At 39.7% G+C, this 22,002-nt stretch overlaps 2 protein-coding genes across 11 annotated transcripts in view; one reads left to right on the forward strand and one right to left on the reverse strand.

Annotated features, from left to right (window-relative positions):
* The window catches only part of RNF141 (ring finger protein 141), an 87,563-nt gene that overhangs the window by 19,808 nt on the left and 45,753 nt on the right, over positions 1-22,002 (forward strand). The window contains exon 7 of one of the 7 annotated variants that reach the window (XM_053946092.1): positions 17,659-18,084. The exons of 4 other annotated variants lie outside the window; for them this stretch is intronic. The gene's annotated coding sequence lies outside the window, so the exon portion shown is untranslated. Of the gene's footprint in view, positions 1-8,317; positions 8,514-9,580; positions 10,149-17,658; positions 18,085-22,002 lie in introns of those variants that run through there. 2 more of the 7 variants (XM_053946085.1, XM_053946087.1) reach the window with 2 other exon arrangements.
* The window catches only part of AMPD3 (adenosine monophosphate deaminase 3), a 32,935-nt gene that overhangs the window by 4,694 nt on the left and 6,239 nt on the right, over positions 1-22,002 (reverse strand). For 2 of the 4 annotated variants that reach the window (XM_053946080.1, XM_053946079.1), the window contains exons 4-13: positions 21,564-21,729; positions 19,274-19,493; positions 16,714-16,843; positions 8,720-8,914; positions 8,343-8,474; positions 7,314-7,477; positions 6,030-6,156; positions 5,095-5,258; positions 2,978-3,098; positions 862-1,035 (exon numbers count right to left, since the gene is read on the reverse strand). In XM_053946080.1, coding sequence (XP_053802055.1) covers positions 862-1,035; positions 2,978-3,098; positions 5,095-5,258; positions 6,030-6,156; positions 7,314-7,477; positions 8,343-8,474; positions 8,720-8,914; positions 16,714-16,843; positions 19,274-19,493; positions 21,564-21,729 — 1,593 coding nt within the window. Of the gene's footprint in view, positions 1-554; positions 639-861; positions 1,036-2,977; positions 3,099-4,406; positions 4,625-5,094; positions 5,259-6,029; positions 6,157-7,313; positions 7,478-8,342; positions 8,475-8,719; positions 8,915-16,713; positions 16,844-19,273; positions 19,494-21,563; positions 21,730-22,002 lie in introns of those variants that run through there. The other 2 variants (XM_053946081.1, XR_008431544.1) reach the window with 2 other exon arrangements.

Genomic DNA, 22,002 nt, shown 5'->3' on the forward strand with positions numbered 1-22,002 from the left:
CCAGTTAGCTTAGTCTAAGAAACTGCAGCCTGCAGTCCAGATCCTTGGAGGCATTTCTTAGGCAATTCCAAAGGAGCCCCCAGGGTACGGAAACACCCTGGAGCACCCAGCTGTAAGGCCCGAGTGATTGTGCACATGGACAGGTAGCAGGGCAATTTCTCCCTCCCAGGCGGGGCTGGCGGGTGGCCCCAGCGGGCCGGCCCAGCCCAGGACCTTGCACGCTCCGAGTGAGTGCACCCGTGCCCAGCCGGCAGCAGCTCCGTGTCCCGGGCCAGCAGCCAGCGCGGGCCGAGGCGAGCGGGGCTCGGCTTGTCCTGGGACACGGAGCCGAGCGACGGACGGGCCCCTCTGCGCACAGCATGGCTCAAATCGGTGCCAGCCACAAACGAGGGCATCACAGCCGGTGGTGACCAGGCACTCCTGTCCTGCCAGGCCACCCAAGGGCAGGAATCTGTTTCAGCTCACTGAGCAAGCAGCTCGTATGTCATCTTGAGATTCCACATCGTGTTTTTGTAATGTACTTCCCCAGACTTATTAGAGTAAGGAAACTGGACTTTCCTGGCACTCTAGAGGATTGTTTATGAAGGCTCAAACCTCCCTTCAGCCTCATCCTTCATTTTATACTTCAACAGCCAACACTGGAGAGGCAAGAGTACAAAAGAAACATAATTAGGAAATCAGACATTTCCTTCTGAAGCCTAACAGTGAGTAGTAGACAGAGAATGAGGAGGGAGAATGAATGAAGTGACTGAAAGACATGACACTATGTCCTAAGCAATGAAATAAAACAGCTTCCAGGTCATTCTGGACCCTTGTGGTGCTGTTGCCAAATTCAAACCTGGTGCTTTTTGCAATTCCTACCTTTGTGTAATGAAACTGCATAGGATCATCTGTGGAGAGGGAGACGTGCAGGCCCTTATGGAGAAATTCCCGTAGCGGATTTTTGGAGTACTCCAGGAATAGGCTGTTGTTACTAAGTGGGGACATAGCAATGGGTATTTGTGCAAGATAATACAGATACTGGAGGACAGGACTCTGAAAAACAAAACACAGTCAGCATTTAATGGTACTATGGGATAATGAAAAAGAGAAGGATTTCCCTTGGATAAAATGGAAACAGCACTGCAGGGAGAAGACTAAGATCCAAAAAATTAGGTTGACATTGAACCATGACTTCTCCAGGAAATATCTGAAAGTCTGAATTTTAAATCTTACTGATCTTTATAAAAACAATTTATGTTCTTAAATGTAGGTGTCATCCTTTTAAAAATCTGGTGACTAATATTACTGTAGATTAGTAAGTACATATATATATGAACATTATGGGCACTGCATTTGGTATCAGCTGCATACCTTCCCCCAAAACCTGAAAGTCACAGGAAACAGATGGGCAAGAACTGCTAAGCAATTTTTTATTTCCAAAGCTGCAGTCCAATAGATAAATTTTAGGAGCAAAAGAAGTTTTAATTTATGAGAAGTCATGTGTTGCTGTTGTAAATAGTGTAAATAATCTGTGATCACGTCATCTTGATGACTGTTTTGCCTTAGCCAACCTATGAACCTAGCAAGTGCCTTTATTACTGTTACTATTATTAGTACCTGCTATGCCATCTTATCACACCAGGCCACGCAGGAGAGAGGGAAGAGGAGAATGCTTTGGTCACACACTGCTTTAGTGCTACTCTGTCTGGGTCTAATTTTATGAAGTATTATTCGTGAGCATAGTATTGGACATGATTTTAGGTACATTTTTTTCTTTGTTCTTGGTTATGTTGAAAAATACAGAGAATTTTCCAGCATTAACCAGAAAAAACTCACTTATAAGGGAACTCCTGAAATATTACAGTGAACTCAGTACAAGTCTGCCACCCACTGACCATTTATTTTAATTATGAAAAAATGCCCTGAGGATGGGTTGAGTGATGATTTTCATTAACTAATATGCCAGGAATGATAACATCTGTTCTGTCATAAAATATTTGTTCTATCTAAAATATTGTTGTGTCAAACAGCTATGTTGAATTTCTTGATCAAAATAATCAAATCCTTGAAGAATTTCAGAAAGAACCTTGAAGAACAGAAATGCCAATCAGAGAAAATGACCTTTGTCCCCATAGAGAAAAAATGAGAGCTTTCCTTAAGTTCTTCTGGGACTAAACCAGGGAGCATTAGCAAGTGTAAGTTTTAAATTTTGTTCATGTAATTTTAACTCTGCTTGGAGTAACCAAAAATGGGTGCTGCCAAATCCTTGACATACCTGAAAAGTTGATCTTCCTTCCCTGTTTAGACAAAGCTGTCTTTTTGTAGCTTAAGAACAGGAAGTTCATTTGAGCTTATTTATTTCATTGAATCATTAATAGTTTGGTTTGTAAAGGACCTTAGAGATCATCTGGTTCCAACCCCCAGCAATGGGCAGGGACACCTCCCACTGGACCAAGTGGCTCAAAGCCCCATCCAAGCTGGCTTTGAACACTTCCAGGGATGGGGCAGCCACAGCTTCTGGGCAACCTGTGCCAGGCTTCACCACACTCACAGTAAAGAATTTCTTCCGAATATCTAATCTGAACCTACCCTCTTTCAACTCCCCCTTGTCCTGTCACTACCTGCCCTTGTGGAAAGTCCTTCTCCGGCCCTCCTGTAACCCCCATTTAGCTACTGGAAGGTGCTAGAAGATCTCCCTGGAAGGTGCTAGGTCTCTCTCTCACTTTTCCAGGCTGCACAACCCCAGTGCTGTCAGCCTTTCCTCACAGAAGAGGTGCTCCAGCCCTCTGAGCATCTTCATGGCCTCCCCTGGATTCCCTCCAGTAGATCCACGTGGTCCAGTGTTGGGGGGGGTCTGGGTGGAGTTTCTGACCAAACTGAAGAGTTATTTGTGCCTTGCTAAGGAAGTGAATTAATGAAAAATGTCCATTTGGTGCCTTCTGTTTGAACCAGTGATGGATGTCTGAGCACAGAGTCATTAGTTTAGGAGCAATACCTTCTTCAGGAGCAATCCATGAGAGATGTTGTCTGCTGTCAGAAAGGCAGAAACAAGGTGTGTGATAGACCCAGCTTCTCCACAGTGAGGTCGAAACAGGAAGGTGCACATGCCTCTTTCCCTGAAGAGATTAAAAGCAAGTTTCACTTAAAAGAAAGCACTGTTCTTTATCTATTTGGTATATAACTGCCAGTAATATGTGAATTTAAAAAGAAAATTAAATTACACATTCTCATACAGTTTGATGTGACATCTACCCAGGCCTGCCTGTAGTGGGCTGCTCAAAAGGACAGGTCCCTCTATCCAAGCCCCTTCTACCACCAGACATATTTGTGTCTTCTTGCCTTCCTCAGTTACATCTCATTTAGCAATTGTCTACCCCCTGGGTGAAGAGCTACTGAATGCATTTCAGTAGAGTGAACTGTCAGATGGAAAATTCAGTAAACCCATGCAACCTGTGGCTGCAAAATTCCTGGTTCAAAATGAGGGAAGAAGGGGAAACTCGTTGCCAAGAGTTAGCTAGTACCTAGTGTGATCAGAGGCTGCCATCTCACCAGGTTAAGTGCAGCATAAAACCACACCTTCAGAAGCAGAGATGATCTAGGAATGTTAGTTATTATACCAGACTTCCACTGTAATTTCTAGAATTATGTTATCACCTGTATTAAAAGTGATGCTGGGTTTGAGGTTATAATGGACCCTGTTATTCAGTGCAGACAAGTGTCCCACAAGTATTTGGAGACGTTTAAAACACAATTTCAACAAGGAGTGCTAGAATATAAGGCAATTCTAGGGTGGAAGTTAGTAACATTTCTCCTGATGTAAGGATGTAACCCATCCTCACTAATATTACCAAAAATATAAAACAGTCTTGTCAGGGCTCTGTTGACACAAGCACTTAGATTAACAGGGTGAACAGTTAGTGACTCATTGGTGAATTCTATCAGAATCTCAGCTAGAAAGAATATTTAATGATTATCTGGGGGCATTTTAATACATGTAGTCAAAATTATCTTGAGGTTAAAAAGAAATGCATTAGTTCTGGCAGAATCTCTCTTTGTAACAGAAAAAGCATGTAGACTACAGAGAATGTACAGGAAGTCAGGAGAAAAGGATGACAGCTATCTGCTGTACTGCATCCATTATAGAATTAAAACTAACAACTACACCTGATTGTTGCACATACAAGGTAATTCAAGGTATGTGTTTGCATTATGAGTTTTGATTAAATTGGATGATAAAGAAATGCTTGAAGTAGCAGTGGGGGAGAAGAAATAACATTTTGAATGCTAACTTGGATAAAACTGTAAAATGACAAATCTGTGCACCTTCTGTAAGAAATCCCCAACACGTTTTCTAAATAACTAAAATAACCTAAATATCTAAATGAAGTGAACCAAATCCTTTCAGGGTAAGTGATGACACTCACATTAGTGGATAACCTCACTGTGCCTCAGCTGGAGTCAGTTGTGCAGGCACTCAATGAGTCAGCTGCAAATTTAGCAATATAACCTCACATTGAATTTCAGGCTTTCCTGAGCCTGATGCCAAAATCTGCTCTGACAGTCTGATGTCACATAACTCCTTGCATTACTTGCCCAGACGCTGGTCCTGAAGTTGTAAAACTGAGTTGAGTCAAGAAGCCTGCTAAAGGAAGTTAGTTAGTTAGATGTGCAGTTTGTAATTGTGTCCTACTTGGTCTGTCTCTAAATGCAGCAGCCCCTAAGCCAGTGTGCCACAATATTACTTTGTGTCTCTTAAACTACCAGGAGATAGCCAGGCACCAAGAGGCAGGTGCATTGTGTTTGGGAATCTGCTGCAAAGCCAAGCAAAGGGCAGTGAGTGGGTTTTGTGGGGTTCCTTCTTTTGTTTGGTATATGCAGCTTTAAGGAGTTAAAAAAAACCCAAACACACAAAAACATCAAACCAAGACATTAATCTGACGCCTCTACAATTTCTGAATTTTTTGTTTTAATTAATTCTGTTGTTAGTCAAGTACTCAACTCTGTAATTCAAAATAACCCTTGCTTCAGAAAATCTGTAATCTAAACACTGACAGTCTGAGAGAAAGATACTGATATTCTGGGAGCTTGTAAAATACAAAAGTGTCTACTTACCTCCTAAGGTTGTTTAGCAACATGATATTGACATACATATAATACAAATAATAGCTATATGGGGGATTCTTCTCACTGGTCCAGAGGTCAGGGTTAAGGCTCTTGTCAGAGAACATATGGCCACTGTGTTTGGATTCATCATCAACACTGTCAAAGCCAGTCACCTGGTGGGAGAAGAAATTCACAGAAATAAGGGGCTTCAAGAAGCAAACTTCAGTGCCACTTATTCTTGCTTCAGGATTTGTTTGAACAAGCCTCCAGCCCCTCCTCCTACATTTCCATCCCTATCCTAGCAGTCCTGCTGCTCTGCATCCTACCATACCATGCACACAGCAGGAATACATATTTTGTCAAAGTTTTACCCATTTTTTTTTTGTTTCTGAGACAAACAGGAAGCCCAGGTGCACAAAAGCCTTCAGGCTCCTGTGGGGGTTTAGAGAGCTGCAAAACTCCCTACGATCCAGACTAGAATCCTTTGAACTCATCTGCTGTCTTTGACAAGCAGCTAAAGCAAGAGGCTCCCAGCAAACCTCAGAGCTGTGATCTGAGGAACACTCAGAAATGCCTGTGTTAAACTTGTCCCAGCAGCTACATCCCCACTTCTCTCCTGAGATCCATCATGATCTACACAATGCTTCCTTCCAGCTGCCTCCTTCTTGGAGGCCAGTTCAGAAGCAGCTCTAAGTGCCCTGGATGATGATGCACAAGAGCATCTGTGCATCACAAAAGCTGCTGAGGAAATAAACAGGTTATGTGAGAACAGGACCTCATACAGACTTGTACTAAATTATGTGTCGGGGCTTTGAAACAATAATAATAGGAGCAATCTGTGGAAAAGAAAGCTTTTTTAGTGTCTGGGAACAGCTGTTGAGCAAAAAAAATATGAGCAGTAGAGGATCCATTTCATGTGAGAAAGAAAACCCAAACATACTTACATATTTGAGGAATAGGTGCAATTCTTTGTGGTCTTTGGGATTGATTGTTGCTTCAAACAAAGGTACAAAGATGTTCTCCAACATCTTCCCAAAACTAGGCAGAATATTTTTAGACCTAAATATGTCACTGAAGGGGAAAAAATAGACACATTCTTTATAAGCTTGTATTGTCCTTCACTTTTGTATTTTCTGTTATTTGTGTATATGCTAGAGCTTCAGTTCCACCAGGATTCAGAAATTCAACGTTTATGTCAGGGCATATTGTCTCTGTGCTCTGTTTCCTGCACTGCCTGGCACTCTGCTTCATCCAGGCTCTGCTGAAGCTCTCAAGTGCTCCAAAAATAGAGAAAGCAGGCAGGGGCAGATGCTGCCTCAGAGCAGTGACCCTGTCCTTTACAGACATCCATGTACTACCAGGGGAGATAACGAGCTACCTCTTGTGAAGGATTCTGTTTCCTAAAGCTGTAACTACTCCAAATGAAAGTAGAATGCTGTGCTTTAGTGAGCCTTTCAGAAAAAAGGGATAGTACTTCCATGTGCCACTAAGTGCATGGCTTATTCCAAGTGCTGACTGCGCCATGCATGTCAGAAATTGCTATGTAAGAAATTAAAGGAGAGAAACTTTCTCCCCAGTGAAAGCACACTCTGGGGGATATATGTGACTGTGACAGCTCCTTCTCTACTCATACCCCAACTGTGACATTTCAAAACATGAAGCTCAGCTCTTAAGTCTGACAAAATTATCAGGGGAGACTGTATTACAACACACAGGATTGGAAACAAAGAAATAAAGTCCCAAAGGATGCTTAAAAACTAAGAAGATCCCGACAAGGATTTAAGTTTGGAAATCATCAATCTGGGTTGTTTCCAAGTTCACTGTCATTTAGTCACTAATCTTGATGATAACGATTTGACAGAGTATTTTCTACTCCTTCATGGAATTCAAGAGTTGCTTTATTCTTATTAGTAAATTGTATTTTAATTGGCCTTTGAATGCAACTTGATTTCACCCAGTCGTAATTTTTGGTTTCAATGTCTTCAGACTTACAAATAATTCACAGTAGTTTTGAATAGCTTCATGAAGAGTAGATTCAATCCCCAACTCCTGTCTTCCACCCCCAGACTGTCAGGAAAACTGCACCAATGGTCAAAAATAAATCTCCCAAGCTATTGCTTATAAATAGAACTACAGGACAGCTAATAAGCCATCTAAATATTATCAGAAATTAAGTCAGTGGTATGATTTCAAACTATTAGGATTACCAAGAGCTCCTGATTACTTACTAGATTCTGGGAACCTGAATTATCCAGCGCATATTAGGGGAATAAACTTTATGCTTAATGAACCATTTTGCCAAGTTCAGCCATTCATCTGGAGACCGTCCATAAATGGATAAGCGGGGTTCTGTGTACTGGTACTTACTTTCTTCTAGTTCACGGGCTACTTCCTAGTAAGTAATAAATATATTTGCTTTAATATGGACACTGAGATCATTTACAGCTAGAAATATATTTGTCATTGCATTTTCCTCAGAGCAGACATAACTCTATTGGCACCTTTCAAAGATAAAGGGAATCTCTTGTCTTTCAATCCATTATTTTATTTTAGGCATCTAAATACCCTACTGGCAAGCTAGCTCAAATATCATGTGAGTATAACTTAACTGTACATATAACTGGGAATAACTCTAACACCTCCTTTTGGAGGACAATGTTCTTGTGCAGTCATTACTAATACCTTTTTCAGACCTACATTTAAGATAGATAAATCAAAATTAGACTATGTAAAATACAGCAGATGTCTACATAAAATATGCAGAACAATGGAGAATCTGAGTTTTATGGCAATTAATTTTAGACAATACTTCTCTATATTCAAGAAGAGCTGATATCTACTACATTGCAAAAAACTACTTATTTTTTTGCTCTAAGGAATTAATTTGAAGCCTGTTGCATGCATGTGCAGATGCAGATTTATGCAGAGGCACTGCCCTAGCAACTACCAGTAGCCAACTAAAGCCTAACAAAATATTAAACCAGTGAATTGACCCTCAGCTGCTCTCCATTAGTTTGAAACTACCCACAAATCAGCTTTGAACTCATACACAGCTTATGTACGTTTCTACCTCATAAAACTATTCAGAAAGCAGCAGGGGCTGGCTTAGCAGAGATTCTCCTCTGAGGAATTGTTGGAGCAAGCCCAATACTTGGAATCACTTAACCATAGTGTTAGTACTGTATACAATGATGACATCACAAATCTATTACAAACCTTCATTTCTCTACAGCTGGAAAAGCTTGAAACTTATTTACCTTGACCATACGAGCAAAGTATTCACCACCAATATAGTTCTCAGTCTTCAAATACAAGTCCCTCAGCTCACTGGCACCAACTGGATTGTACTTGGAATTGAATTTGTCAAATCGATGGAATGTTTGACGTCCCTGGAGGAGGAAAAAACCCAAATAACCGTGGTTTTAGAACACACAATAGTTCATAAATTAAATTGCCCAGCATTAAAAGGCATAAAAAAGAAAAATCCTGTGATAATTTCTTTCAAAAATACACCGTAATGCATGAAGTCAAATTCTGATTTAGTAAGTTTTCATGCAAACGTTGTAGGAACTAGAATTTTACACTTGGAAAACCTAGCTTTTTCCCATTTGTTTTGTCATTTCACTAGACTTACTGCATGGACATCTAAAGAGTCTACAGTGAGGTCATAGGGGTCCATGTGAAGGCTTTCGAAGACTTGCTTTAAAGTCATCTTCTTGCCTCTTTTCTCTGCAACAATCCTGTCGGGCTCCGTTTGATAGGTGTGCTTAATAAACCTCAGTAAGTGCTTCTGGTTCATGCAGGCAGCAGCATGGATATGAGTGTCAACCTGAAATCAAAAGGTTACTTATGTTTATCATCCATCTACCCAGACTTAATCAGCAGAGTATCTATGTCACTGAGTAACAAATGGATTAGTGCCTAAACAAATCAAAATGTTTCAGTACCCTGAGGTTTTGATTTTGGTAGAATCATTCAGTAAGCAGAACTGTAAGTAAAGTAGCTCTCAGTTAGTAGTTTCCTCTTTAAATAGGAACATTTTCAACAAGATATATTCTAAGTGCCAATCACTGACCCTGGGTTCAGATTAAACTTGGTACTTCCTTAAAGGACACTCTGACCCCTTAGTACCTTTTTACTTCATTAATGAATCAACAATGCCTCTCTAGTTATAGACTGTGGTTATAACTATTCTCACTGACTGAAGGGACTTGGAATTCTCAGCCATTTCCAAAAGCAGAATTAATTTTTCTATTTCAACCATTTGAAACATCTTAGGTCACTAGAACTGAAGATTATACATGTGAGATTTTTGTCACCATTTTTTCCAAGTTTAATTATAATACAGCAACTGATAACGCTGAGAGACTTTTCAGATCTCTTTTCTTAAATCTCTTCACACAGTAAGGGAAGTGCAAATTCACAGAAGGGCTGAGAGTACTCCTTCAGGTTTTGTTGAAAAAAAGTATTGACAAGAAACAAATTATTTCCACAGATCTGCTTTGCTTTTGCTGAGAAGTTTGCACTGCTACCTGAGCAGCCTCTATTGGAACACAATCCAAAGAAACAACTCACAAGATCTGGGGGTTGGTTGTCATGTGAGTTTTCCCTGTGTAAGTCCTCAGTAACACTAAAAGAACTTCTCAAATAAACCAAATACTCTGATAAGCCAGCTATAAGAAGCCACTGAACCTAAATGTCTGACAGGATTCTCATGCAGGACTCCTCTGTCCAGGAAACTTCAAACATGGACATGAACAAAGTGAGCCCAAGGCATTCCCCTTTGTGCAGTGACTCTGCAGTTTCACATTCTACCAACAGAACTAATCAACATCCTTATCTGCTTTTAAGGATCAGCAGGAAACACATCACAGAGCACATGAATAAGCCACCCTCCTGCAGTGGAAACCTGGGTTTATGCCATGACATCCAGGCCACAGGAATGCCACTGCTTCACTTGGCACCTGCAGTCATTTTATTTGCATGTTATATATACACAAATTGTTGCAGCTTCTCCCTGTGAATGTCAGTAGCATAAATAAAGACCAGGATATAAAACTGAATCCTAAAGACTTAAAATTGTTAATCACTGCCTAATTCAAATATACCAGACACATTAAAGCTAAATGAAAAAGCAAGAAACATTTTGCTGTCTCAAAGTACATTACATAAAGTTATGCACAGGAAACAGTGCTGTCTATAAACAGTAAACACACCTCCACACAAATGTATTCTCACCCTCCTCAGAGTATTTCTATAGATATTTGAGCCCAAGTGCATTTTATACATGTGCTTACTCAGGTTAATAAACATTCTCTGGGTTAGGCACTAATGCTGTTTACTGTAAACTCTTCCTGGAACACTGAAATACTACTAGGCTTGGTCAGCTTGTACAGGACAGTGAACAGCAGTTACCAGGCTCTAAATGCTAACGAAAAGCAAGTCATAAACAGAGAATACAGGTGTAGGGACCCTGAAGAAGTGTAGTTTATTGGATTTCAGAATGCAGTGGTTCCAGTAGTGGCTCAGCTACTGGAATTAATGAGTTTTGAAAAAAGTCAGAACAAAACAAGACACAGCACTTCCTCCTTATGTAAATCAGCATGAATTCACTGCTGTTAGGAGGACAAGGATGGAAAGCAAGGAGGCTTTTTGTTTCTTTTGTTTGCTTGTGTGCAAACATCACATTTTAAAATCTTTTTAAAAAGCTTTTAAAATCCTGCTTCCTGTTGAGAAATAATTCTCTGGAATGTGCCTTTGCTGTTCAGTGAGCTCCTGTGACATCTTCTGCAGTCCCCACAAACACATCACACACAGCCCTAGAGCTGAGTTAACCACAGCAGGTTTATTCTGAGAACAAAGATCTGCCTATATATATATATATATATATATATATATATATATATACACCTTTTTTTTTTTTTTTACCTCCTCCTCCAACCTAAACATACATATCTGCCAAAAGTTAAGAGACCTTTCTGGAATCTCCTTCATGCTTTTTCCAGAGAATATTCACTATTTTAGCTACCTTTTTTTACTACCCAGTATAATTTGACCTTTAAGCAAGCAGCAACTTCAATAACAAAAAGTCGTAAAAGAGTCAAGTCTAAAGTCATAAGAGTATCACACAGCTTTTTTTCTTAATTTTATTTTAGCATAAATGCAACATTTTGGAAGGTTTTAAGGACCTGAGCTTTGAGCCACCCTAGCACACAGTTAGTTAGTGTGTATGCTCTTGTCCATTTTTACCATGCAGGGTGCAATCCTAACTAAATGAAGTATCTGAACACAGAACCCTTAGATAGAGCTTAGGTGGGCTGATTGGTTTGGCAGATTATTGTCATCATTATTATGTGAAATGTTATAATGCTAAAATATTGTTATTAATTTTATTGTTATTTATTATGAAAGGCTTCTACTAAAACAATTTGAACAGACTGAATTCATACAAGGGTGACAAATACCCCCTTTGCCTCCTTCCTCCCCCCCCCCAAAAAAAAAAAAGAGACAAAGCCACCCCCAGTTTAAGATGTTACTATTTTGTTCTTCATACAATACATAAAATAAGCTGATGCTTTTCTGGACCATGAGTAACACACCCCCACCACAAGGTTTATTTGTTTGTATTTGCAAACATTCTCCTTGCATTTTCAAATTCACTACAGTGCCATTCCAGCCCAGTTTCTCCTTAGTGGAAAAAACCCCAGCTGCATTCCCTTAACCAGATTTCCTGTTGCACTGCTTATTGTCCCCTCCCCCAGCAGAAAACCTTTCACCCAAGGTCACATTAATCTTCAATGGAAAGAAAAACAGAATGACTGACAGAAGCCTGTCTTGGAACACAATTTTATACCTTCAGTGAACTCACCCTTGTAACAAATGGAAACAGTTGTTTACATAAAGGTTAAATTCTTGTAATTCCATCATTCAAGCCATGGTGGACATCAGCTTTCTTGCACTTAAAGGTAGTAGAATTCCCTTCACTCAGCAATCCTCCAGCCTTTCTTTCTCTGCAGATTCCTACTGTGTACAACTTACAGCTTGAAGGAGTTCTCATTGCCCTCCACATCTAACCAGCACCAGCCTCCCTCAACCACTCTGCCTCCTCCCTTTTCTTCCCGCATTCCTTCTCTTTCCTTCCACTGTAGCTCAGATCTCCACAAAACCTCCATCTCAGATCTGTTTTATAGATGCTTATCTGTGCATATCACAGACAGTGCTGCACTGAATTGGGCATATGAGCTAGATTCAGAGTGACAAGTAATAAATACAGCAAAAAGAAAGGCCAAGGCCAGCCCTTTTAATCACACTGAACTTTTCCCAGGCGTGGATTAGTTGTATCCACAGCTGTAAACTGCCACATTTTCTAAACACGTACACTTTCATTTGTAAATACTTCTAACCCAATAGCTATGGGCTGCATGAACTTAACACTGACTCCTCTGCAGGCTTTACTTCAGTGCTGAATTGAAGGGAAATCATTCCTCGTCCCACTGTTAGATCCCTGCTCGTCAATACATTCATACTGCATCAGCTTTTCTGATAGGATGCAAAGCTCTATACAGTGGGATTGATCTTCTCCTGGCAGTTCTTTAACAGGCATGAGAGGCAGAGGCACAAAATACTCTGTCCTCGGGTAGTGCAGGAATGCTCCTGGCAGCAGAAATAGTCCCTAGAGCTGTGCAGAGCTCCTCAGCAGCTTGACTAATTCATATTTATGCCATGCAGAGCAACCCAGAAACCAGGAGAGATGAGAATTCCTGCATATCCAGCTTCTTGTTTGGCTGCAGAATCCAACCCAAGTGTTTGTATTCACACAAATACAGAAATACACTGCTGTGAAGAGAAAATCTCTTGTTCTGTTCTTTTAATTATTAAAAGAAAGCAGGAAAGCTTTCTTGATGGTCTTGACAGAAGTTTTGTATTATAATCATTGATGCCTTTCCACCTGATCGTATTTTGTGCTCACTTGCAAGACTGAGGGCAAGAATTTGCTTCAGCATCTTTGCAAGGCAGGAGGGGAGAAGCAGCACTCAGAGCTTTGAAAGCACAACAGCCAGCTTTGCTGCCAGCTAACAGTGGCAAGGCACCATTCCATGTCATGCTGAAGAGGCATTCCCTTTAGATCTGATGCTAACCTCTAAGTCTTCACATTCATTGTCATTTTGGTTTATATGATGAAACTATTTCATCACCAAAGTCAGTTAAGTAGCTACTGAGGGAAACAAAAGAAACATTTTAAAAAGAGCAAACTTAGAATGAATCAAAGTTCAGAGAAGTTATGGTATAGGTTCACCATTCATTCACAAGGCTTGTAATCAAATGTTTAAAAAGCAGACATCTGCTAATTTCATTCGGTATTTTTTGAGATCTATAGAATTTAGTAGCATTTAACCCCACTCTAACTTTCCTTCTTACAAGTTCAACCAGTGGTGTATTAACTCTGGTCTTAAAAACCATCTAGAATTTACTTCCTCTTTGTCTAACCAGTAAGTAAAAAAATAAAAATTCATTGCAACGCCCTCATCCAACACGGCAGCAGCCAGCTATTGCAGTAGAGCATTCAGCAGGGCTGTGAATGCACAAACTGCATTTCCCATGTACAGCTCCCCACACAAGGCTGGGCACCTGCACTAGTACGCCTGCAGGCAGGAGAATGTGATGTGTAAAAGTCACTGCTAGGACATATCCTCAGGTCTGGTTTGCTGACACACTGAAATAGTGGCTACAGAAAGAAAGAATATCCAAAGAGGCTTAGGCTGTGATTTTTTTCATCTTTAGAAACTGTATCAAAGCTATTTGCAGTGAAGGACACCTACCAGTTCAGTACATCAATATCCATTACAAAGGTAGCAAATAATGTTAGGTAAAAAAATCTCTTGGCTTCACCTAAAAAAAAAAAAAAAAAGTGCCTGTTCTGAATTATCTGAGGCTATTGGGCACAGAGGTCTACAGGAAGCCCTTCTCAAACAAACCTCACATATAGGTCAAGACACCCTGGTATACCAAGGTTAAAACTCAGTTCTGAGTTTGTGTATCATAGAGCTAAACTCTGGTTCCTTAATTTCATTCTTCATGCAGGCAGTGTTATGTGGGAAATGTGTGTTGCCTGCATTTTGCTGTGCATCAGCTGGAGGACGTGAGGAATCCTGCTGATGGCAGACTCAAGAGTCTCCTCTAAAGTTAGTGTTCTCCTCACAGACAGCTGTTCACCTCCTGTGGAGAGCCAGGGGGAGCCAGCCACGCAGTCTCACCACCTGTGGGTTCTTGTCTGTCTACAGAAATACCTGTAATTACCTGAATACCTGAAATTTTCCAGGTCCAGCTTGCAAAACTGTGCAAAACATATCTTGGGCTGCATTCCAGTTAAGTTCAATATACAAGATATAAACATGCATGTCCCTTATTTAAGATGAGCCTTATCCTGGGTTTTAAGAATAGATTATCTCAGTAGAGAACTCCTATTAAATCAGGAAAAAGTGAGGAAGGGGGCAGGAGGCAGGGGAAAACCAGTAAGGTTTGGTTGTCATGCTAGCAATTAATCCTGGCCAGCTTTCTACTGCACCTTTCTAAATGCAGCAGTACACGTTCACTGACTGACCTTGCCACTCCATTCATATCTGTTCTAATTTGGGCATTTTCCATCCGTTCCTTTGGCTCTTTCATACAAGCAGATTGTACCAGGACCTCCACACTTGTGTCTGAGGGATGTGATACACAACTTCACCAACAGCCTTGGGAAGAAGGCTTGTTCCTTGCTTTCCTTGTGAGCACTAAGCACTTCTTAGGATTGACTTAACAGAGAGACATCCTGAAAACACAGGCTGAGAAGTGTGGCTTTCAAATGTTTCACTGCTGATACTGTTATTCGAAGGAAGCACTTCAGGGAAGTTACAGTTCCAAACATTACATGGGTTAGCAAGACACAGGGAAAACAAGATTATCTAGGGGCTTACAGGAATTGTGCCTACAGTGCAGTTTACTTTCCAGAGTGCTTTGGAAAAATACTACTTGTGAGCTTGCTTCATAAAAATACTTTAAGCAAGATGAACTCTGTGCAGCAGGAATTTTTCAAGCGTACCTGGCACTAGGAATTGTCTTTGGCAGAACAGAGCAGGCTGGTTCCAACTCTCTGGAATGTGCTTATTGCCAGAGGGGAAGCAACACACATTTTAAGCTTTTGAACAATATGAATCCTTTTGTACAGTGGCTTATTCAACAGCAGGTAATTAAAAAATAATTAAGATATGCCCAGAGACATTTGCTTTTAGATCAAAAGCTGAACTTAGCAAGTACAATCCTGTTAATTACAACTTCTCACTAATCAAACTGATTGTGGTAGTCACCTGATCCACACCTCTGCATTTCTCAGTCACCATATGTTTTATTATTAAAGTCTCTGTCAGCTACTGAAGTGTTTTCTCTGAACATGGCACGTAGCAAATGTCTTTCCAGGGTTATGCAAGAAAACTGTCAGACTCAGCTCCCAACCTGCCACTTGAGTGAATTAGCTGACACATCCTCCCATCCATACATTTAACAGTCAGAAGGGTGAAATCCATTAGAACTTACTTGACAACTCATCTGCTTCCACCCTTGTGATGGACACTGGGACAGTTTATTACCACAACAGTAGCCAGCAAACACATTGGGCATTATAGGGAAAAGCCAAGAGGACTTTTTGATGAACTAGTGCTAACCAAAATGTAACAAGAAGGATTAGTAAACCCTGAAGTTATAAAATAAGGATCACCTCTTCCAGTTGCATAGAGAAACAATGCAAAAAGGACCCAAGGTGGTTAAAACCACCAGCAACAATTGTGAAGAAATCTCACTTTTCAAAATGAAGCAGTAACTCCAGTAACTTCCTCTCCACTTCAGGAAAGGGAAGCAAATGAAGCAGCCTAACACTGTTGCTTCCATGCTTTGAAGAGAACGCAGCTCCCTTGGGTGTGAATATATCAGGAAATTAAATCAGCTCCTTGATTCCCCTACCTGTCTCCTAATTATAGCCCAGTGTATCTCAGAGGCAGCCAAGACTACAACTCAGATTGTCTTTTTACTTAATATATCACAGACTTTTTTTACCAGATACTGATGGCAGCATGAACCCTCAGTTTAGTTTCTGTGGGAGGTCTTTTGACATGTATTTAAACATCTGTTTTCAATATGAAATGAAATTATCATCTAAAATCTATACAGCTGTTCCTACTACAGTCTAGTAGGACGTACCTACATGAAAGCAGAAAAATGCACTTGAATGTCTTTGAGTTCATTAAAATTAATTAAACCTCCATAAGGATACTTTTATTCATAATTCAAGTGAGCTTCATTTGATTAACTCTGTTTCACTCCTTTAAAGCAATCTACACACAATTAAGCCCCTTTGATTCTGAATAAGTAAACAAATTAGTTTAGCAAAATCCAATTAACCCACGCACATTCAAGTTAATTTTCCTGGAGAGCTCCCATGTAGCAAAACATTACCATTCTTAAAATAATTTAATTCAGTAGAGTGGTAGGCACACACTACTTCATGCGTATTATCTACACCTCCCATAAGAAAAACAAAACTGCTGGTATTCCTGCTAAAAAGAGTGTCATGCCTTTAATCCTCCTCACACTTACCTTTCTCACATTGTAAAAGTCTCGATGGGGATTACTCTTCAGTTCTTTAAATTCCGACATCTCGTTTAACATCTCGTGTAAGCTAAATTTAGATTCTAAAAAGTTAAGCCTCCGATGACAATATGTTTTTCTGTAAAAGAAAACACAAAAATGAACTGTAACTTAAAACTAGTTGTATTTCAAATTCAAAAAGAACATCAAAGTTTTTCAGTAAAAACAAAGCTGGGGCATTTTATGAGGTCCAAGACAAATCCATTCCTTTTATCCTACTGGTTAACAAATATGTAAGCAAATTTCAGACCAAAGTTATTAGTGAAATCTCAAACAGAACTCTACATAACCATGTTATGTCCTTCGACTTGTGTGTTGCACTGCAGTCCTTTTAGTAATAATGACCAAAGCACGAAACCTATAATCAAATGTGGTATCAATTGCAACTTCTCCAATAGAGCCATCTTCTCATATATAATAGAAACAACTTGTCATCCAGCCTTATTCATTATGAATTTTTTTATTCTCTAAATTTATTTGCTTTTTCAGTCAAATGTGAGAAGCCAAGATAAGATCCAATATGCTTTTATCTTTCATACCACATATATTGTGTAGAAATACTTTTTTTCCTAAATAGTTTCTTGTGCCCTTTTTAGAAAATATGCTTTTTTGTTCCTACTTGCCTACTCAGAGCTCTATCTTCACTTTCATCTTCTGTCATGTTTCTCCTTCTATTTTTAACCAATGACATGGTTTTTCTCTTCACCATCTGTCAATTCTTATTGACTCCACAATATTTTGGTAGCACTGTTAAGGTAATAGCCTTCTTTTTCCTACTTTATTGTTGCCAATCTCTCCTCAATAGGACACATATCCCATTATGGTTTTGGAAGTCTGTTTCAAACCCAGTCTCACAGAACCAAATACTAATCAAAACCTGTTTGCTCATTGCAGGAAGTCTGTTAAGTCATACTGTTATCCAAAAGACCACAAGCCAGAGGAGCAGGGGTGAGATTTCATCAGTTTACCAGCAGCAAAGATTAAAGAACAGTGGCTCCTGATCTCTGAGCAGCCCCACGTGTGATGGGCATAAATGACAGGAAAGCACTTACTGCAAACAGGGAAACAATACCAAAAGAAGAGCTTGTGCAAAAGGATTATGGGAAAGACCTTTTTCTTTAGGGTTTTGCACATTTATTAGAGTGTGGGTGAGCCTGCAAAAGCTTACTCTGAATTAATGAAAGGAGCAGGTGACTGACCTACATTCACCACACAGTGCTGAGTGTTCTAACTTGTCCTAGCACAGCCCTTCTTAGGGCTCCCTGTTACAGCTGTGAGGTCTAAGGTTTAAGTGCAAACTGCAGAAGGGGCTTCAGCATGACTCTTGTTTCTGGTTTTCCTCCTCATCCTATTATCTTCTCATTGTCTTTCTGGGAATATAAGGCACTGTAACTGGACTGCATTTGCCCATTGCTCTGTAACCAAAGCCTGCTCAAGCTGGCACTGATTTGGAGCTGATAAGGCTGGCAGAAGCACAGGAGCTGGCTTCTGAGAAAGGGCTTAGGGAATGGGCCAGGCTTGTTCTGCCATGAGGCAGACAGACTGGCACAGCTGTGAGACAGACAGACAGGGGAAAGAATGCACCAGGTGGGGCTAACTGGGCAGTGTCAGTGATGATCTCTCCCAGGCAGAGGACCAGCAATGCAGTGCTGGCACACTGGGCAAATAACTCAGAAGAACAGTTCAGGTTCCTGCTTGGTTCCTTCCTAGAGTGGATTCTTTTCCTTTCCTGGTGTTGAGGCCATGAGAGATGGTGCTGTTTCCAATCCTCAGCTAGGAATTAAATTTAAGACTGGATGCACATGCTTTCATCATGCACTAGGCAAGGACATTGCTTTGTCATGAGTGTCACTGACTACAGTTGTACTATAGCACTACAGTTGTTACATTGCTAGTTTTTAGAGACTTCACAGGAATTTGGTGGTTTTGGGACATTTCAGACTTATTTTGATTGTGCATATATGGGTCAGTTTTGCAGCATATGAGCAGTTAATTAACATCTGGAACAAATCAGACTGAATATTTATGTTGCTGAGCTGATCTGTATGCTCAGCATATGCAGGGTTTCTCTTCATGCAACCAGAGCAGAACAGACATGAAGGAATTTAGAACAACTGTTCAAAAACCTCAGGTTCAGCATAGGCCAAAAGAAAATTAAAGAAAAAAAAAGGTTCAAGTTTCAGTTCCCATGCTTCAAGAAGTTTGGGTCAGATTTTACTTGAATAGAAACATTTGGCAAATTCCTTGATTTTTTTTCTTTTTCTGTTAATCCCTTTTTTTTTGCCATGGTTGATGCTAAGAAACCAAAGAAATGTAAGGTAGCCATAGGTGGCATTGTATTTTTTACTTCTGAAGATTTTTCATGATGCATTAATGCTTGAGAAAGACAAAACAAAACACTACTATAGAATGGATATGCTGAGGAACTAAATATCACAGAAGGGAGAAGTACTAAGCCACAGGTAAGCAGCAGCCTGAAGGGGCAGAGAGTGACAAAAGAGGAACATACGTTGGGCCATCTGCAATTAGAGCAAGAACGTGGCTCAGGTCAAGGGTGTAGGTCTGCAGGTCAGGATATGGCAAACTCCGAGGCTCATTGAGCTCCATCATCTCTTTGCTATCATAAACAAAGGGAATGCCCCCTTTCAGCTTGATAACATAATCCAAATTGTCTGGAGCATCATTGAGATTGTAAGGATCTTCATTTTCTTCTGGGGGTGAATGGAAATCTGAAAACAAATTTACATTACAGTTAGAAGAAGTAACTTACACAAAAGGCAAAATAATTACAAAAAGAACTTCCTGCTTCTGTAAAGCTTAATTTCTAACAGATCTCAGTATTTTCATTAAAATCACATTCAGTTACTATAAAAGATCTGCTGTTACAACAAAGTTTTTTTCTGCCAGGCTTTAGTTGCATCCCCTCTCTAAAGGGGCCTTCCTTCATTCAAATGTTGTATGTTATTAGAGTTCTCTGAACCAAGGCATACAGATTTAATATTATTTTTCATTAAATGTGTGTTGGAATAAGTTTGAAAATGAGTTTGCAGAAGTATTTAAATTAGGATGGTTGAAGTACAGTTGAGATCTTTGAACAATAAAATAATTGTTGTATGTTGACTTCATACCCACCTTCATTATTTTCTTTTCACCTTCTGACTCACTGTAGCAATTTTGGAAGTTTGTATTTAAGCATAGAATCAGTTGGTTTTGTTGTGTTTTGACTGGAGTTTTTTAGTTTGTGGGGGTTGGTTTGTTTATGTGTGGTTTTCTGTGGTGAGGATTTTGTTTAAGCTTTTTTAATAAGTTTCTTTTTTTGATAGAAGCAAGAAGGATAGAAGCCAAAAACTGTACAACACAAACCCAGTTTATCCCTTGGCCTTTGACATCATAAATGAAATCACAAAGTGCCAGAAACACAATTGGGATTTGTTAGTACAGTTTTGTAAAGCCTTTAAAAAGTTATAAAGTTTTTTCCTACTAATCAAGTAATCACACACACACTTCTAGGAGATCTAGCTTATGTGAACACTCAAACATTGTCACTCCTGTTATGAACAATCACCACTTCTTTTACAATATCTTACTAATGCAACCAGCACAAAGTGTCCTGACTGCATTTATGTCAACTGAACTACATTCTTTGGCTCAGTCTTACCAGAAATTTCTTCTTTTACCTGTTCAATTAAACCAGACAGAAAAGTAATTACCAGTCCTTTTATTCACTTAGAGCACCTGAATGAATGTTATAAACTCATACCATCCTTATCTCTAATATTCATAACTATTTAGCTCAAACTTGTGCTAATTAAGACATTGTGTAACAAGATTTCATTTTTTGTGTCATAAGTTTAAAATCCTAACTGTGAGAAAGTTATTAACCTAATAATAGCTTGGAAATATCACCCTGGCAGCTGTTCCAAAATATCTTCCCTGTCTTGAATATTCAGTATACTGTCTTTTTTACACTCTTCCTGGAAAACAAACACTTGAAAACATATTTAGTCACCCTCTTTCAACCACTAAGCCAGTAATTGATTTAAAATGTCTCTTCAAGGCTGAAAATAATTTGTCAGCAACATGGACACATCTACAGTGGCCCATCTGTACAGACCGAAGGTTGCTCCTCACAGCCTAATCCAGAAATGAGCAGTGCAAACAGTTTAATGCACAAGCAAAGCTTTCAAGACACAACCCACCTAAGAGACAAAAATAATTTGTGACACACATAGTGGGGGAATATTTTCAGCCTAATAAGCCTTGTTGAGAGATCAGTTTATTTACCCAGGCAGAATGCCCAACAAATATGACTCTACAGCTTCCAGTCTTGACCTGGCAAGTGTAGCCTGCCTGTGAAATTCCTGACTCAGGGCTTGCTAACTGGCATGTCTGTATCATGCTTCAATTTATGATGTAGATGAGCTCATCACCCCTTTTAGTTCCATATGCCAAGATGAGGAGGAATGACTTCACTTTAAACCACAGCCATACAGCTTTTTCCTGGGGGAGCACAAGTATGCTACTTAACATTTGCTTAGGAAATAAAATAATCAATGAGAGTCTAGTCTTGCTTTTTAGGTTTTCAGCTTCAAATTTCTAAATTAGATACAGGATTTATAATTTAGGCCTGTTAGTGATTCTCCAGTCAATAACAGAATAAATTACAAAGACAGTCAGAAGAGATCATCACAAAAATACAACTTTCCTTTACTACAGTAGTGCGTGGGTTTAATTCTGTATTTTGAAATAATGTTTAAATTTTTCAGAATGTAATTGAGTATTTTAAAAAGGGTGTTCACCTGGGTACACCTCATCTTCAACCCTCCATTTCTGATCCCTCATGCTGCACAGGTACTGAGAGGTTGTTCTCGGGAAGCGATGGTAGGCGAGACGTGAGTACTTCTCTCGGATGAGGAGAGCTTTCACCAGGCTCTTGGCAGCTTGTTCATAGTCATCAACTGTAACCTGGAAGGAAAACCTGGATAAATACTGGGAAAAATAGCAGTTCTAGCACAGAAGTGTGTGGGGCTTAACCATAAGGATCTTGCCCAAGGAGTCAGTAAGCCAGTGACATAAGCAGAAACCAAATGCAATATACAAAACATAGACAAATGTTTTTATCCTACCATATATTACCTATTTTTGAACATCTGATTATGTTTTTATCCAACTTATTTTTAAAAGAGTATAAAACAACCTGACCTTGACTTCTAGCTGTCTAACAAATCACTGTATTCA

Source organism: Vidua chalybeata, chromosome 6 (genome assembly GCF_026979565.1).
Source record: "Vidua chalybeata isolate OUT-0048 chromosome 6, bVidCha1 merged haplotype, whole genome shotgun sequence".
In the NCBI taxonomy this organism is placed as follows: domain Eukaryota; kingdom Metazoa; phylum Chordata; class Aves; order Passeriformes; family Viduidae; genus Vidua; species Vidua chalybeata.